This window comes from Echinops telfairi, unplaced genomic scaffold (assembly GCF_000313985.2).
Source record: "Echinops telfairi isolate 266 unplaced genomic scaffold, ASM31398v2 ScPeMD7_6;HRSCAF=24_0, whole genome shotgun sequence".
NCBI classification, from domain to species: Eukaryota; Metazoa; Chordata; class Mammalia; order Afrosoricida; family Tenrecidae; genus Echinops; species Echinops telfairi.
In genome coordinates this window covers 15,054,814-15,071,603 of record NW_022103902.1, presented here as the reverse complement: position 1 = coordinate 15,071,603, position 16,790 = coordinate 15,054,814, and the positions used below count along the sequence as shown (strand labels likewise).

The following is a 16,790-nucleotide window of genomic DNA, read 5'->3' as shown; positions in this document are numbered from 1 at the left end:
TAAAGGAAATTCCCTTTCAGATAGAGACCTAAAGGAAATTCCCTTTCAGATAGAGACCTAAAGGAAATTCCCTTTCAGATAGAGACCTAAAGGAACGTTGAGAGCGCTTAGAAAGGATCTCTTCCTGCCTGTGCTTAGTGACCCCCACACCTTAGTATCACCTGGGACCCTTTCCTAGACATCTATGAAATGCAGAAGAAGGGCTTTGTTGGCTTTCTCCTTCTAAAAATTCAACCTTGGGAACCGGGTGGAGCACAGCGCGGTTCTCACCCACCCAGGGTCACCCACCCAGGCGTGGAGGTTGGCATAAACAGTAACTGATTGCCACCTGGGTGTGAGATGACAACCCACTCTGAGCCCCGCCTCCGCCCAGCACCTCCCCCAAATCTGAACACCGCTGGTTTTTTACCATCACATTGTTGTCATTTCTGATCCATGAGTTGTGTTCAACTTCAAACCAAGTGCTAGGAACTGCCTGCCACAGCAAACACAGGCATTGATGCGGATCTGCTCTTCCAGAATACCTCGGGGGCCTCGTCAGATGTCAGCTTGTCGGGCGATGCTTTCTGGTTACTTGGCTGAAGACGGCTTTGTTTCACATCCTCTCCCAGTTTCCGTGCTTATAAAAGCAACCCGGTCACCTCGCACACCGGCCCCCCTGCTCTCTCCTCTATCAAAGATGGTGGGTGGGCAAGAGTCCTATAAGATTCAGCCTGTGCATAAATTAAACAAATAAGCCACGTAGATGTTGGCTCCATTCCAACTTGAAGAGATCAGGGAGGAAGAGAAGAAAAAGGTTTATTTGTTTTTAACACATCATTCCTCACCAACATCTGTGTAATTCACCCAGGGTCTGCCTGTGGAGCAAAGGGTTGAGTGAAGAAAATAAAGAGGGAGAGAAGAATGGTATTTATTTTCTTCCCTGTAAACACACACACACACACACACACACACACACACATACACACACAGCAGTGTTGGAGAGAGCAGGTGCGCAGACATCCGTCCATGTCAGCACAAAGAAGGAATGTGTCTTCGAGAAGGTTCTTCAGGGACCTAAGCCCTCTCTACCAGGAAGCTGACACTCCCCAGACTTCGGTAACTCAGGACGTTAAAGTACTCGTTCGGTGCAACATCGTCTTGCCGCTCCTCCTCCTGGGGGTTGGCAGAGGCAGCTTCCGCCTGGCCACATCTTCCAGGGGACAGAGGAACCCCAAGACAAGAGTACTCCTGTTCGCATGCCATTGTCCTGGGGCTGCTCCCTGCAGCCGGCATTCCCAAAGATCGCCTCTAAAAACAAATGGATTACAAAGTGAGCATGCAGGGGTGTTATTCAAAAGTTACCCCCTAACGGGACACCACAATGCACAGTTCTTTGAGCCCTAGGCACACACAGGGAAGCACGTGTTCTTGTCAACACCACCAAAGCCTCAACCCCAAATTTGTCAACCTTGTTAACTCAGGATTCCTCCCGGCAAGAACCCCTCCACTGGCATTCACGGTGCATTCACTGGCACGCACGCCCCTTGCTTCCTGTCCCTAGCCCCCGAGGCAGCATTTAGTCAGTCCCAGTGAATTCTCCATCCTGCCTTGGACACGGTGGACCGCTTTCATTTTCAGTCTCTTTTCCTGCTTCCCAAGACATCCCTCTTTCCTGGTTCCCCCACAGTCCTCTGCTCTCCCCACCGCCCCACCCATCTGCAACTCCTGCCTGCTCTTCCTCCTAAGATAGTTCCCCAAAGTCAGCGGCTCCCCAGGGTTCAGACCTCTGCTTTCTCCCACCCCGCACGCAATCCGCTCTCTCTGAGTAGCTTCATCCAATTTGCTGCAGCCGCCACCAGGTCCCCGCCCTAGCTCCAGCCCCCCATGCCCCACTGTTCCTAGAACAGCAATACCTAGTGACCCACCCCAAGTGCAGACTCAGGGAGGGAGTCACACACACACACACACACCCCCGCCGCCCCCACACACAGCTCCAGCCCCACCAATTGGTCCCATCCCTACATTCTCTATCTTGGTTTCTCGTACAGGCTGATGAGAAAGTTGGAGGCTAATATTCATCTCCAACCAGTCATAGATATCCATCTACCTTGAGCACTAAAGAGAAGCGAGATGGATCCCTCGCTTCTGTACCTGCCACCAGCGGCTTCTCTCTCCCCTGGACTCCCACAGCAGCCTGCTCCCACCCTCTCATCCCGAGAGCCCAGCTTCTGCATGAGCACCAGCAGAGCAGATGTTCAAAAATAAAGCTTGTCCAGGCCAGGTGACCACCTGGAGCCTTCCACAGTGTCCACTGCCTGTCCAGAGAATCCAGAGATGGGCTCTCTAAGGATTTGAAAACTCCCTAAAACATCATTTTTGTGTGTGTAAAGCTATTTTCTTCTGAATAGTAGGTCCCTTTCCCAAGGGGATGACAATGCCAAAGACAGACAAACAACAACCCCTCCCTCCCTTATGAGGCGGCACGCTCTCCTTTCCTGACTGCTTCCCTGTCCAGCATTCTCCGCCCTCTGGTACAGGCCCTGGACAGCACGAAGCGGTCATTTATTGAGAACCGGCCGGGGATATTCACTGGACTGGCATTTTTATAGCATGTCAACCACAACACTACTTTGAGATGTGCTAATAAGCAGGTAAGGTCCCTTGTCCAAAGACATAGCCAACTGGGACTCCGATTTGTCTCATTCAAAGTCATCTAATTTCCCGCCTCTCTGTTTTGTAGTCGACGTTTCCATTGCTCGATCCCTCTGTCCTCCTAAGAGCTGCGCCAGACTCCGCTCCATAGCACTGTGCTCAGCAAGTGTCTGTCCTGACGCCCTCCCGCAGGACTCACACACATCCAGCGCGCTCGGCCGTGGTTGCTGAAGTCCTCTAGAGCAGATTGGTTTACCGACCTGCGATGCCTGTCCCCAAGCCCTGAGCTGCTTCGGAAGGCTATGCGGTCTATAGATAGCAAGGGCACCAAAAAGGTCCCTGGGAACCTTTCCATGGCCTGTTAATTCCATTTTCCACCAAAATGGACTTTTGGAAGCCCCTTGTATTCCTTTGTGTAATCTCAGTGCCCTTAACAGATGCTCAAGATATATTTGAGGACTTATTTGAGGATTGAAATATTTTTTTTCTCTCTCGCTCTCATTTCTGCCCGCCCCCCTCTCCCCTATAGTCCCATCACGAAGATAACTTGATTTTTCAAGTCCATCTAGAGACTCATGGTCAGACAACAACAACTGACAAAAGGACTGACGTGTTGAATTCTGTTCTGGGAAAACAGGCTAAGAATCACATCCCTAGGAGAACATGGTAGCTTTAGGTTGTTCAAAGGCCAGCCAATCCATGAACCACAGGCATGAGCAGAGGGTCAGAAGATATCAGGATGCCAAAGCTGGGGGCAAAGCTGGCACCCTCGTACCTGGAATAAGATGGCCCTAAAGTGGGTTACTCACCCGCATCACAGTTTAGTGAGTGAATCACAATGAGCCGCAGGCTTGGGAAATCACAGCAACACACACAAACCAAATATCACTTGGCCCACACTGCACTGCCCCCGAGATGGGAAATGCCCACACTGTCATAGGCGATGCAGACGGGGAGGCGGAGGGGCAGGATGGAGGAGGCTCTGTGCAGTGATGCAGTAAACAAATACAAAACGCTAGGGGTAGAGCCACACTGCAGGCCGAGAGAGGCCCTGCTTCCTCTCAGATGCACACTAGAAACCATGTGTCCCCCTCCCTCCCCCCGAACATCCCTCCTCCTCCATTTCTTGCTTTCTTCCTGCATGTTCAGTGAACATGCCTGAACCTGGACGTACATAGAAAGAAAGGGGATGGTTGTTACGCAGCAGGTTGATGCCATGCTTACAGAACGAGGGCATCCCTTGACGTAAGCCGATCTGTTTTGAAAATAGAAGAGCTGACTCTTCCTCAGAAAAGTCAGTGTGAGTGTTGCTGCTGGTGGGTCCTCGTTCCCAATCTTGGTCAGACAGGCCAGCCTAGGCTGTTGATCTTCAGACTTTGGGGGCCTACAGAAGTCCCTGGGGAAATGCAAGTATGCCCGAGGTAGGTCCCTCGGCCCCTCCATCTGCATTCCACCCTATGTGGGGGCCTCCATCAGGCCCAAGATCAACAAGAAGTCTGCCTCTAATACCCTGATGGTATCCTTCCGGACCAAGAGAGCTGCAGAAATGGCAGCTGGGCCCTCCTCGCCTCTCAGAGAAGGGGAGGTAACCAGATGGTGGGGCTGCAGGCAGGGTCACTGCTGAGAGCTGGACACATTCTTCAGTCCTTTTCTTGATGCAAAGGTCCCCAGGGACCCTTTCGCCAATAGCCGTGTGACAAATGACATCAATGCAGCTCTGCATGATAAATCCAGGCAACAGAAATGTGTATGGAGCACTAGATTTGATGAGGTACACTCTGTGTGTTAAATAAAATGTGTACTAATTATAAAAACCACGCAGTCAACAGTCATTCATACGTGCCAGGAAAAATACTCCGCTGGTTCCTTGACAAATGTGACTTCAGTTTTACCAGAGCTGAGTTGTGGCAGCGCCGTCATGACCCTCAGCTTTCCTCGGGGACACTGAGGCGCGGCACAGTGAAGCCACACAGCGAACAGAGCTCACACCTGCATCTCTCCAATGCCAACACCCATCTTCCCAAACTCTGCACCCACCAGCCTGGGATATTCTGCATCATTGCATGTGACTGGGTGTTTGAAGAGGGATTTATGGACTTGAGTTGAACTGGAGTGATGGGACGCTTCCTTGATACAGAATTACTTCTGAATATAAAGCCCTTTTCGTATACATTTTTGAGTGTTACTGGATTTGTTTCTCGAGTCAGCCCAGCCTAACACAGTAGCGTAAACCCACATGTATGAGCAAGAGCAGCCCCCAGCACATAGCCCTGCGATGGTAATGCCAGGGCTGCAGAGTTGAGTTGTTAATGGAGGGGAAGCAGAGTTCGAGGGAAAGGTGTAGGGAAGGAGGGAGGGAGGGCTGGGGGGAAAGGTGGACAGTGATGTTAGGAGCTCGTGCTTGTGAGGTGAGTGGATTAGGGTGACCTGGGCTGCCCTGAGCCCTGGTGGGTGTAGTGATGATGCATTGGGCTGCTACTACTTTCAAGGGCAGCAGTTCGAAACCACTACCCACTCTTCAGAAGTAAAACGAGACTTTCTATTCCCAGAAAGAGTTCCAACCTTGGAAACCCACAGGGGCACTTCTGCCCTGTCCTCTAAGGTCACTATCTGTCCATTTGATTCGATGGCAGTTGAGTTTGGCTAGGCTTGGGCTACCTGAAGGTTCAAAGAAGATTCACAAAGCAAAGAGGAAACATCAGTAGCTACGCGTTTACGACATAACGAGTACATCGATGGATTTCTCCATGGTTTACACAGCTCTCCATCAATAGGTCACCTGTTCACCCAGCACTGTGATAGGAAACAAACTGGCTTATCGTCCCCACTTGATATGTGATGAAACAAAAACCTGGTATGAATAAGTACCTTCTCTAAAACCACACCCTGGAAGTAGCAACTTATTTTTCTTATTATGGTAAAGGTTCCATTCCGAGACGTGCATACATCTTCACGCGCTGTACAACCACCATCACTACCCATTCCCAAGGGAGGGCCTGCAGGGCATCGCTCCTCCTCCGATACTGTAAGCCACGCGACCCTCTGAGTGGAAGGAACAGGCACGTGACAGCCTCCTGGCCGTGCATCTTTGGCTCCCTCGCCCTGTGGAGGTCATCGGCGTCCAGCAGGGCCCCAGCAGAGTGGCCACCGGAGGCCCTGGCCCAGAGCAGACGCCTGAGCTGCGTCACTCGTGTAGGAGATGAATCACACTCTCAGGAATGTGTCAGAGTCAGAACTGGGAACTTTTGGTGGCTTCAGATTGAACCTTCCAACGCTCCCAAAAAAGGAGGCACCGGGAAAAACACAAAGAACTTAAAACATTTTTTAAAAAGACAAATACCATTTAAGAAGCCTCAGAGAACACTAAAGAACATTCCACATGGACAAAGGCAACAACTGGATGTCTCTGGGTTATCTCAGTAGAAGAACATGATGGACAGTAAACAGAAAGAGCCAGGGTGTGACAGGGTAAGGCAGGGGTCTGGGGTGCCCAGCACATGAGTCATTACCTTTCTAGACAGCGTGACCAGCCCAATGGCTACAGTACAGATGACCACAGGAACTGTGACCAGGGCTCCAAGCCAGGACATCTGGAATCCAGCGCGGTGCTTGGCCTCTAGAGGGAGGAGGACATGGTGGTTAGTGGCAGGGGCCAGAGCGAAGGTAGCCCCCATCCCATTGCAGAGCGGCAGGAACGGAGCAGGGCCTGTGTCTGTCTGCAGGACGGGAGACAGCAGCCCAGCTCTGAAGAGCTGAGCATCGGCCTGGGCCGCCGTACACCCCCGGCCTCACAACAGCCAGTGGTCATGCAGTACACTTGACACCAAGAACAGACCAGTTTAGTGCCCTCTCCCTTTGGTGGGATAGTGGTTACACATTGGGCTGGTAATCACAAGGTCAGTGGTTTGAAACCCCCAGCGGCTCTGAGGGAGCTGAAGATGAGGCTTCTACTCCCCATAAAGAGTGACAGTCTCAGAAGGCCTCAGGGGCCGTTCTACCTGTACCTACAAGGTCACTTTGAGTCAGAATTGACTCGATGACATTGTTGGGATTCATTATTTTGGGGGGCCCTTTATATGATAACATAATTTTTAGTAAGAATTAAAAAATAAAACAAATAATAACATCCATGGGGGAGGAAACACTAAAGTGAAATTGTTCTTTCATTAAATTCCATACATAATCATATCAGTGAAGAATGTGTAATTAAAAGTGTAATTAATATTCCAGTGCAAAAAAATAAGCATTTATTCAGTAATGTTTCTAGTTGCCCTTGAACAATGACCCTTTCACTAGTGTCTGGTATATTTTACATAGATAGTTACTCTGTAATCCATAAGTGGATCTTAATAAAGATGAAACATCTCTAAGAGATACTATGATTATCTTGATTCATTCGTCAGTTTCAAAAGGTTACAATTGCAAAGGAAGAAATTTCCATCTCACTATTCATAAAATCCAGTAAAACTTTTCCTATATGAAAGAAGATTCGAGTTGACCACACAAAATATTACACCTTTCAGTTTTTACTCTTGCTTCACTTTTACACACAAATAGAAACTCCAAGAGGTCAGCTGGGATGAGTTGTAAGTCTTTGTCTTTACAACCCCTGGGACATCACCATTTATTTACCATCTAGGGTTTAAAGACAGGAGTGTGTAGTCACCACAGGGGCTGGAGATACAAACTTCACCTCAAAAGTGCTTGAATGAGTCAGAACCATTTTGAACTTATTTCGAAAATGAATGCAGGTGGCCACATCCACCTGTCTTAAGAAACTGGCTGTAACACTGGAAGTTTTCAGAATTAACTTTCATGTAAAATGCAATAATAATCTTATCTTTAAAACTCAACAGTCACCAGAGAAATTACTATTTACAATTAGAAAAACTTTTTTTTTCAAGGAAGACTATTTGATCTCTGGCATTGTTTAAATTTCTGGCCCAACGTAATAATAAAAAGAAGGACATTTGGGGGGCTTTAGTGCTTTAAATTCTCTACAGAGCACACCTCCCCTTCTTGCCTGCTCTCTGTCAGACACCCCCACAACCCAGGCAAGGTAGGGCCCAGCCCTTTCCAGGGGCAGTCCGTTAGATCCTGACTGACGCATGGCGGGCCCATGGGTGTGAGAGTAGAGCGATGCTCTGTAGGCTGACTTCTCAAGGTGACATCGCCAGGCATTTCTTCCGAGGCCCCTCTGGGTGGGCTCATGCCTCTAACCATGTGTGTTGCCTGTCTGCACACTCACAGACTCCCTCCTAGGGTGGCCCTTTGTGTGTTAGTCCTGGCGATGGAGGCAGTACCCACCAGCAGTTGCCCCAGCAATCCTCAAAGCGTGTCCCCGTGTGCCAACCAGTCAATTCCAACTCATGATGACCTTGTAGGACAGAACCGAGCTCCTTGCTGAAAGCCAAATTCCTGATTCTGCTTTGAGAGGGATCTTTGAGGAATCTAGTCCAGTGCCTGAGCTGTTAGAAGCCCACTCTGTAGGCCAGGGTAGCAGCCCAGGGCCATGCAGCAGGCGCCGGCCTCACACTGCTCCTGGCCAAAGCTTGGCTGAGAGTGGGTGCGGGAGCTGGTGATGAGTCATTGCCCCCTCCATCCCCCCAAACCCCAGCACAGGAAACACTGCATTTCCCTCTAAGAAACTGCTTGCCCCCTAAGACCTAGGTCACTGATGTCAGAAAGACAGGTTCAAGTCCAGGTCCCATGATTGACCTAAGGGGTCGTGTGAGCCTCAGTTGCTCTATTTAGAGAAGCAGCGGCCAGATGAAGATAGAACAGGACCAGCCCGGATGTCGCCGTGAGTCGGAGTAAGGGTCACTCTATCGTCGACTTCTCATGAGAACGAAATGAAACGACGTGTATCAAGCACACACCTTCATTTCCCTGCCCTCCCCCTGCGCCATCCTCCCTCCTCCCAAGCCACTACCCTCAGAGGGAACGGGGAACAGTTTCTGTTTAGGTGAGAGGCCGGGAGGCCCAGGGTCCCGAGAGAAGGACACGCCCAGGACACACCCAACAGTGTGTTGTGGGTGCCATGAGGGAGGGACCCGAGCTCTCCAGGAAGGGTCTCAGGAGGATGTTGTGGATAAAGCGAGAGGAGCGGAAATAGCCCCACCTGCCGAAGCTGCCGGGGCCAAAGGTTCCCAGCAGAATCCCTCGACCCCCACGCCCGAAACTGTCCGCCTCCCCGAAAGGAAAAGAATGAACTATTGAGATTGTGGGGCACTTCGCAGACAGAAAGATCCACTCAGCCACCGCTAGCCAGCTTGGGTTTCACGGCCATGTGCGACTTGGCGCCGGCTTCTGAACAGCCACAAGCGTGCATGCAAACAAACAACAACAAAACAGCCAACAACAAACATCTGCTTTCTCTCTGGCCAGGAACCATCAACTCCAGCTGCTCAGCGAACAAGGCGCGCAGCACAAGCCCTCTGGAAGGCTGCCCTGAGCCAAACTCCCCCCACGGCGATTCTGAGATGGTAAATATTTATCCAAGCAGAACGCCTCATCTTTCTCAGATGGAACGGTTTGTGGGTTCGAATCGCTGACCTTGTGGTGAGCAGCCCATTGTGAAGCCCACCCCGCCACCAGAACTCCAATTAGTAACCCCAGAGCCCGCTGGGATCCTGTGGTTTTCCTGAGCAGCCTCATTTAGAGTCCCCACAGCTGCCCAAGCCTGAGCATCCTGCCCACCTCCCTGTCTCATCCTCTCTCACGGTCACTGCCATTGAGTCGATGCCAACTCATCAGTGATGCCCTGGTGGCTTTCCGGGACTGAAACTATTCACAGGAGTAGAAAGGCCTGTCTTTCTCCCAAGGAGCGGCTTGTGGATTCGAACTGCTGACAGCGTGCATCGCAGCCCAACACATAACCACCACACCACCAGGGGCCAAGCCTCAAGGGTACCTAAAATTGACCTTTTTCTAGGAGATGCCGAACAATCATTTAAGTCCTACATTTCTCCACCCAACCTCGATGAAAGGAAAGTTATAGTGGGAGGGCACAAAATCGTCCCCAGCTGGAGAGAGTGAGAAGCCCGGTGCACAGGAAGCTCTGAGAACCTGGGGCCCTGAGCTGGTCGAGACATCTCAGGATGTAGATAAAGCTCAAGGCAGGAAACTGCCCAGCACACGTCGACCTTAAAGATAGGACAGCTCTACATACTAGGCAGGTGAGGGAGACAGACATTCTTCTCAGACTGACCCTTGTTTGCATCGTGTAGTTCAAGCAGTTCTCCTGTGGGCATGTCGTTGACCTCAAGTTCCCTCTTGACAGCCTTTCACCCTGAGCTTATTGATAGGACTTATGTTCTTGCACTGTGTCTAGGCATTGGCTTGTGTATCATTTACCCCTAGAGGGAAAGCCTGTTTCTTTTCCTGTACCAATGACAGAAGAAGTAAAATTAAATAGTGATGATCCCAGGCCTGCCGGCCTTTCTACTCCCGTAAAGAGTTATGGTCTCACAAACCCACCGGTGCAATTTTACCCTCTTCTGTAGGGTGACTATGAGTGGGAGGAGCAAAAAGAGGAGGAGGAGCAAGAGGAGGAGGAGGACAGGCCTGGAGGAACACTGGTAGTGCTGTGGGGAAAACATTGGAAAGCTAACCTTAAGAGCAGTGGTTCAAATCTACTAGCTTCTCTGGAGGAGAAAGATGAGGCTTTCTGTCCCTATCAAGAGTTACAGCTTCAGAAACCCCTATAGCAGCGAATGACCCTTTCACGGGTGTCACCTATGACCATCAGAAAATACATATTTCCGATGGTCTTAAGAACCGAGACACCACTCCTCTATCTGTCTCCAGGAGGGCCCGCCCACATGCAGATACGCCCACATACGAGTACCCGGTGTGAAGACTGTTACCCCTGGCTACACCATGCTTCAAGACAGAATTTCATTGATTTGATATTAGAAATAAATATTTCACAATATATAATTTCATATTGTTTTTGTGATTTATCACTATGCTTTAATTATGTTCAATTTGTAGCAATGAAAATACATCCTGCATATCAGATATTTATATGATGATTCATAACAGTAGCACAATGGCAGTTATGAAGTAGCAACAAAAATAATTTTATGGTTGGTGTGGTGGGTCACCACAACATGCGACACTGTATTAAAGGGTTCGCAGCATTAGGAAGGTTGAGAACCACTGCCCTACAGGGTCATTTTGAGTTGGAATTGACTAAAATTTAGTCACTAAATGGTCATGATTGGGGGCCTGAGCCCAGATGACACAATGGTTAAAGTGCTCTGCTGCCAACTGGAAAAGGTTTGAACCCATCAGCCACCCCCCAGGAGAAAGGGTGGCAGTCTGTTTTCGTACAAATCACAGTTTGGGAAAGCCTCTGGGGCTGTTCCACCCCGTCCCATAAGAGTTGCTCTGAGTCAGAACGAACTTCACAGCAGAGGACCTGCGTTTGCCTACAGCAGCATGGCGTCCCTGGGCAGAGCCGCCAGGCAACATGCTCGACTGCTAACCAAAAGGATGGTGGTTGCAGTGCACCCAGAGGCTCTAGGAAGAAAGGCCTGGTGGCCTCCTTTCCCAAACCCAGCCGTGGACGACTGGATGGAACACGGTTCTGCGTGGACACCGGTGGCGTCATCAGGTGTCAGAATCAACTTAATTGCACCCTGTCTTTGGTAGCAGGTGGACTTCGCATCCTAATTCAGAGCCCTGAGACAGACAGCGGGTGTGGGGGACACCTGGCCCTACAAAGTCATCCAGACTAGCTCACATCCCACGTCGCACCAAGGAGACGGCAGTTCCAGCCGTCACCTTGGGGGTGATTTAATGAAACGTGTGACCGAACAGAGCAGGCGAATTTTTTTTTTTCAGGCGAATTTTTAAGGTGATGATTTTTCGATGGCCCGGAAATGACACGATGAATATGCAAATGGACCTTGGCAGAAAAAATGTCCCCCCGTCACAAACCGCACAGGCATCGGGATGACACTTGAGGCATCTAAGGAAGCGTGAAGGGTGGCAAACGATGAGCTGATTTGGCTAGTGTGCTATTTTTCGATTGCTTCACATAACCACAAAGTTAGCATCTGGCAAGAACACACAGTTTTAGCTCTCGGTTCTACAGGTCAGAAGTCAGGGTGCTGTATGACTGGGCGTCAGAGGGGCTGGGATCTCTTAACACGCTCACACAGCTGTGGCAGCATTAGGATCCTAGTGGTTGTAGAACCAAGGTTCCCATCTCTTGGCTGGCTGCCTGCCAAAGACGTCTTTCAGCCCCCGGAAGGCACATTGCCTGCCCTCTGGCTCCCTCCATCTGCAAAGCCAGCCTGGGGAATCGGGCACACTGACTCTCTTTCACCAGGAAGAGGTCAGCCCTTTCTGATGCTCCTGGGTTGGCTCAGACCAGCTCACTTCCCACATCTCACCCGAAAGAAGCCGTCCGGCCATCAGTCTCCATGCCACGGGGTCAGTGCTGGCTCATAGCGGCCCTGGAGGTCGAACTGCCTCTGTTTCCAAGTCTGTAAGGCTTCACGCCGGCAGACAGCCCTGTCTGTCTCCCAGGGAGTGAGGAGAGAGTGGCGGTTTCAAACCACTGGCTTTGTAGCTAGCAGCCCAACACGTAACCACGACGCCACCAGAGCCAAAGAGAAGCCGCTCTAGCTTCATGAAACGGTTGACCAAATAGAGCAGGCTACATATGTAGGTGGATGATTCTGTATGGCCTGTGAAGGATGCTCTAAATAATCCAAATGGCCCTTGCCAAGGGGGGAAAAAAAAAAAGGTTCCCCAGCCCTGGGCTAGACCCACTTAGGATAATCCCCCTAATGCATACAGTCAGCTGATGTACGACTTTCATCGTATCGGCAAACTCTCTTCACCAAAGTGCGTAGGTTGGTGTTTGATTACAATACTCTGAGAGAATATAGGTGGACACCCTATGGGCAGGGGAGTCTTGGCCACAGGGAATTCCACTGCCCTGGCTGACAGTTGGACTGAGGAGGCCCCCGGGCAGGGAGCGGGGCTAGCACAGCCACTTATGGACTAGCATTGTCCTCTGACAGGCCCTCGGCGGGCCGGAGTGGCACAGCAGCTGCACCCGTGGGCTCAGCATAGCAATTCTGTTGTTCACAGGGTCGCTATGGGACCAGCTCAACAGTACCCAACAACACATTGTCGGGATTTTTCTAGCCTGGTGCTAAGCCTTTTACTTACATGCTTTCCTTGAATCCCCTAGTCACCTTGGATTTAATCACTGAGGGTCACAGGGTCACGCAGTTAGCAAGTGCTAACGGTCACGACTCGCCCTCGACAAAATGCCTAGCAGTCAGCCCTGACTGCTTCAGGGAAGTCCAAGGATGAACAATCTGACCTTTCAGACTCACTGTCAACCCCGATGTCGCTCACACCATCTTAGCAAGCGCCATTCTTGCCACCCAACCCAACCCGGCACGGCCCTCCAGTCTGATGTCACCCACAAAAGCTTCCCTGATCACAATGTTTCAAAAACAAAAAACCACCAAACCTACTGCCAACGCGTCTGCTGTGACTCACCGTAACCATATAGCACGTTTCTAAAACTGCTCATCTTTAGGGAGCAAGTGGCCGCACCTTTTGCTCACAAAGGTCTGGGGCGGTCCTACCACGATAGGAACGCGGGTCCCAGAGTATGTAGCCATTATATATGGTGGCGTCCTGGTGCCGACCATCCTTCAGAGTGCCCACTCTCCATGTTCAACAAACACACTCACCGCCGTCAGTTGGTGCCAACCCAGAGTGACCCTAGAGGACAGGGTGGGACTGTCCCTGTGAGTTTCCAAGACTGCAACTCTTTTTTTTAGCAAACCAGTATCTTAAAAAAAAAAAATCACTTTACTGGGGAGCTCTTACAAATCATATAGCAATCCATCATTCAATTGTATGAAGCACACTTGTACATGTGTTGCCATCAACATTTCCAAACCATTTTCTTTCTACTTGAGCCCTTGGTATCAGCTCTTTTTCCCCCTCCCTCCCCCTTCCTCGCCTGTTGGGAGCCGGTGGCCATTAAGGCCTTAGCCTCAGCCACGTAGCCGAACTTGGCTGCTTCCTGGTTGTTAAGTTTTGTCTTTCATTGCTTAAACCTGTGGGGAACTGGCCCTGCCTAAATTCCTGCCCAACCCAACCTCCGCGTTCCTAGCTACATGCTCTGTAGCACGGGCGGTTGTAAAAGCTGACCTTTTCACCCATTGGTTAAAAATGCCGAGCGCTCATTGGACTACAGACATACCATGTTGGGAATACGCAATACGCCTGATGAACCTTAATTTGCATGCAGGACGTCTTTCAGAACTAGCGCGCGCCTTTTCACCTGCAGCTGATTGGTTAACATGCTTATGCTTCATTATAATATACATGTTGGATTGGATGTTGTGCAGCACACCTTATTAAAATATGCACCTCCCAGTTCCCCTTTATATACCCCGAGCTTTGCCCAAATAAATCGAGCTTGATCAACGTTTGTCTTGCTCCACGTCTCCATGTCTTTTCTTCCATCCAGGTTCGTCTTTCCCTCCAGGGTCCTGCTCGTGTGTCCCGCAGACCGGGACGCTACACTCGCCCCCTCGTGAGCAATCATACGTTATTGTTATTTTGAGTCTTACACTGTCCATTTTCTCCCTTCACCCACATTTTTGTTACTTGTCCCCCTGGGGTGTGGGTTATACATCCAACCTTGTGATGGGTGCCCCCCTCTCCTCCCACCCCCCAACCACACCTTCCCCAGCCCTCATGACATCACTACTCCCATTACTGTTCCCGAGGGGTTTGTCTGTCCTGAATTCCATGTGTCCAGAGTTCTTATCTGCGCCAATGTGTGTACTCTGATCTAGCCGGGTTTCTAAAGTAGAATTGGGACATGGGGGGAAGGAAGCATTCAGGAACTAGAGGAACGATGTGTGTTTCGTCCGTGCTATACTACACCCTGGTTGAATCATTCCTTCCTTGTAACCCTTCTGTGGGGGGATGTCCAATTGTCTACAGATGGGCTTTGAGTCTCCACTCCAATCCCCCTCTTTCACTTTGATATAATTGTTTGTTTGGGATCTTTTGATACCTGATCCCTTCGACACCTCGTGATCACACAGGCTGGTGTGATTCTTCCATGTGGGTTTATTTGCTTCCTTGCTAGATGGCTCCTTGTTTAACTTCATGCCTTTAAAACCCCAGACACTATATCTTTTGATAGCCGGGAACCATCCACTTTCTTCACCACATTTGCTAAAGCACCCATTTAATCTTCAGTGATCCTGTTGGGAAGGTGAGTATCAAAGAGTGCCAGGTTATTACAACAAAGTGTTTTTGTGTTTAGGGAGGCCTTGAGTAGAGGCCCAAAGTGTATTTGTTATCTTAATACTTAACATAAAAATATATGTACATTGTCCTCTATCTCTTTCATTATAAATTAATATATTTACATACATACCTGCCTATAGCTATACCTCTATGAATAGCTTTAGCTATTTCCTTTCATCTTCCTCCTGTCCCACTATCATGCTCACCCTCATGCAAGTAATTCCTCTCGGATACATTGCACTTGATCAAACCCCACCAGGCATTATACACCCTCCTCGCCATCAACTGTAGCTCTCTTGTTGTTCCCTTGTCCCTGATTTTGTTGGGTCCTTGCTCCCCTTCCTGTCCCCTCCTCCTCCCCCCCCCACCCCCCGATTGCCAGTCCCATTGTTTTCTCTTTGGGAAGGACTGGAACACACTATGGAAGCAGAAAACCCAGTCTTTCTCCCAAGGAGTGGCTGATGGTTTCAAACTGCTGACCTCGCAGTCAGCAGGCCAATGAGAAAACACTATGCCTTTGGTGTTCCCTTTGTGCCTAAGGTTCTCCAGAATGCAACCTTTAAGACAAAAGATGACCATGCCGGACGTCAGGTAGAGAAGCACCTTGAGATACCTATAGAAGGCGCTCAGAACGCAGGGTTGGGAAGACAAAGCAGTTGGACTGTCACACAGTCGCAATGGCCTTAATAAAGGTCTTAGCAAACCCCGTGGGGAGCTGTGAGGCCAGGGGAGTCCTGCAGAGGTGCTGACCAGCCGTGCTCATCAGCTCAGGGCAGCCAAGCTGGGCGGCACTCACGGCCCAACCCTGTGCTGCTCAGATTCACTTCTTTGTATGAGTTGATATGAATTGCGAGACTAGCTCTTCAGGATTCTGATGACCCGCCTCTATTGAGAGAACCCAGACTATTAGGGGGATGGAATGCAAGGCTTACTATTGGCATTGCCTAGATTTTCATCCAAGGTCTGAGCCCTCAGTCACCATACATTTCTGGGACTCTGATGGCGGTCCTTGCCCAGTTCCTGTTGAAATTGGGCAGGTGGGAAACACAGGTGTGCAAACAGATCCGTAGCTACTGTTATGGATGGAATCGTGTCTCTCCAAAATGGAATGGAATCTTAACCCCTATACCTGTGACCACAACCCGGTTTCCAGTTGGGTTTTCTTTTTGATGCTCATGAGACCATATCAGTGTATGATATGGGCAAGTCACAGGGACAAGTCAGCAGGGACAGGGAGACAGGCACCATATTCAGTGCAGTTGGTCCAAAACTGAGGGATGCCTGGGCTAAAGAAGCTCAGACAAGGGCCGTCTCCTGTAGCAGGCAGAGAGAGAGAGAGAGAGAGAGAGAGACTGTCCTGAATTCAGTCAGTGCCCTGAGAGACAGAGAGAGAGACAGAGAGAGAGAGAGAGAGAGAGAGAGAGAGAGAGAGAGAGAGAGAGAGGCTGTCCTGAATTCAGTTAGTGCCCTGAATTTGTGTTTCTAGCTGCCTAAAACTCAGAGAAAATATGGTTTTGTTCATTAAAGGCACTCACTTATGCTACTTATGTTATAGCAGCACTGGAAAGCGAAGATACTCCCATCGGCCTATTTCTTCCTGGCAATCAGTGTATCCTTCCACTTGGGCGCCCTCAGCCAGGTAAGCAGAAGTCTGTGATGGTCCCAAGAAGTTCACTCCCTGGTGTACACGCACCTTCTCTCAGGGTTTCAGACACCAGCGAGGTGATTCTGTGAGGGATGTGGCTGATGCAATGAAGGTGCCCAGTCAGTTAACCTTTGGTTGGGGAGATGATCTTCCGGGGGCGTGATCTAAGTAGATGAGCTCTCAGGAAGCACTGGGCTCTCTC

The 16,790-nt window shown here is 50.0% G+C and overlaps 1 protein-coding gene across 1 annotated transcript in view; it reads right to left on the bottom strand.

The window, feature by feature from the left end:
- Positions 1 to 989: 989 nt before the first annotated feature.
- The window catches only part of TIGIT (T cell immunoreceptor with Ig and ITIM domains), a 23,256-nt gene continuing 7,455 nt past the window's right edge, over positions 990 to 16,790 (bottom strand). The window contains exons 3-4 of the mRNA XM_045286153.1: positions 6,144 to 6,250; positions 990 to 1,290 (exon numbers count right to left, since the gene is read on the bottom strand). Of these exons, the coding sequence (XP_045142088.1) occupies positions 1,057 to 1,290; positions 6,144 to 6,250 (341 nt within the window). The 3' untranslated portion in view covers positions 990 to 1,056. The remainder of the gene's footprint in view (positions 1,291 to 6,143; positions 6,251 to 16,790) is intronic.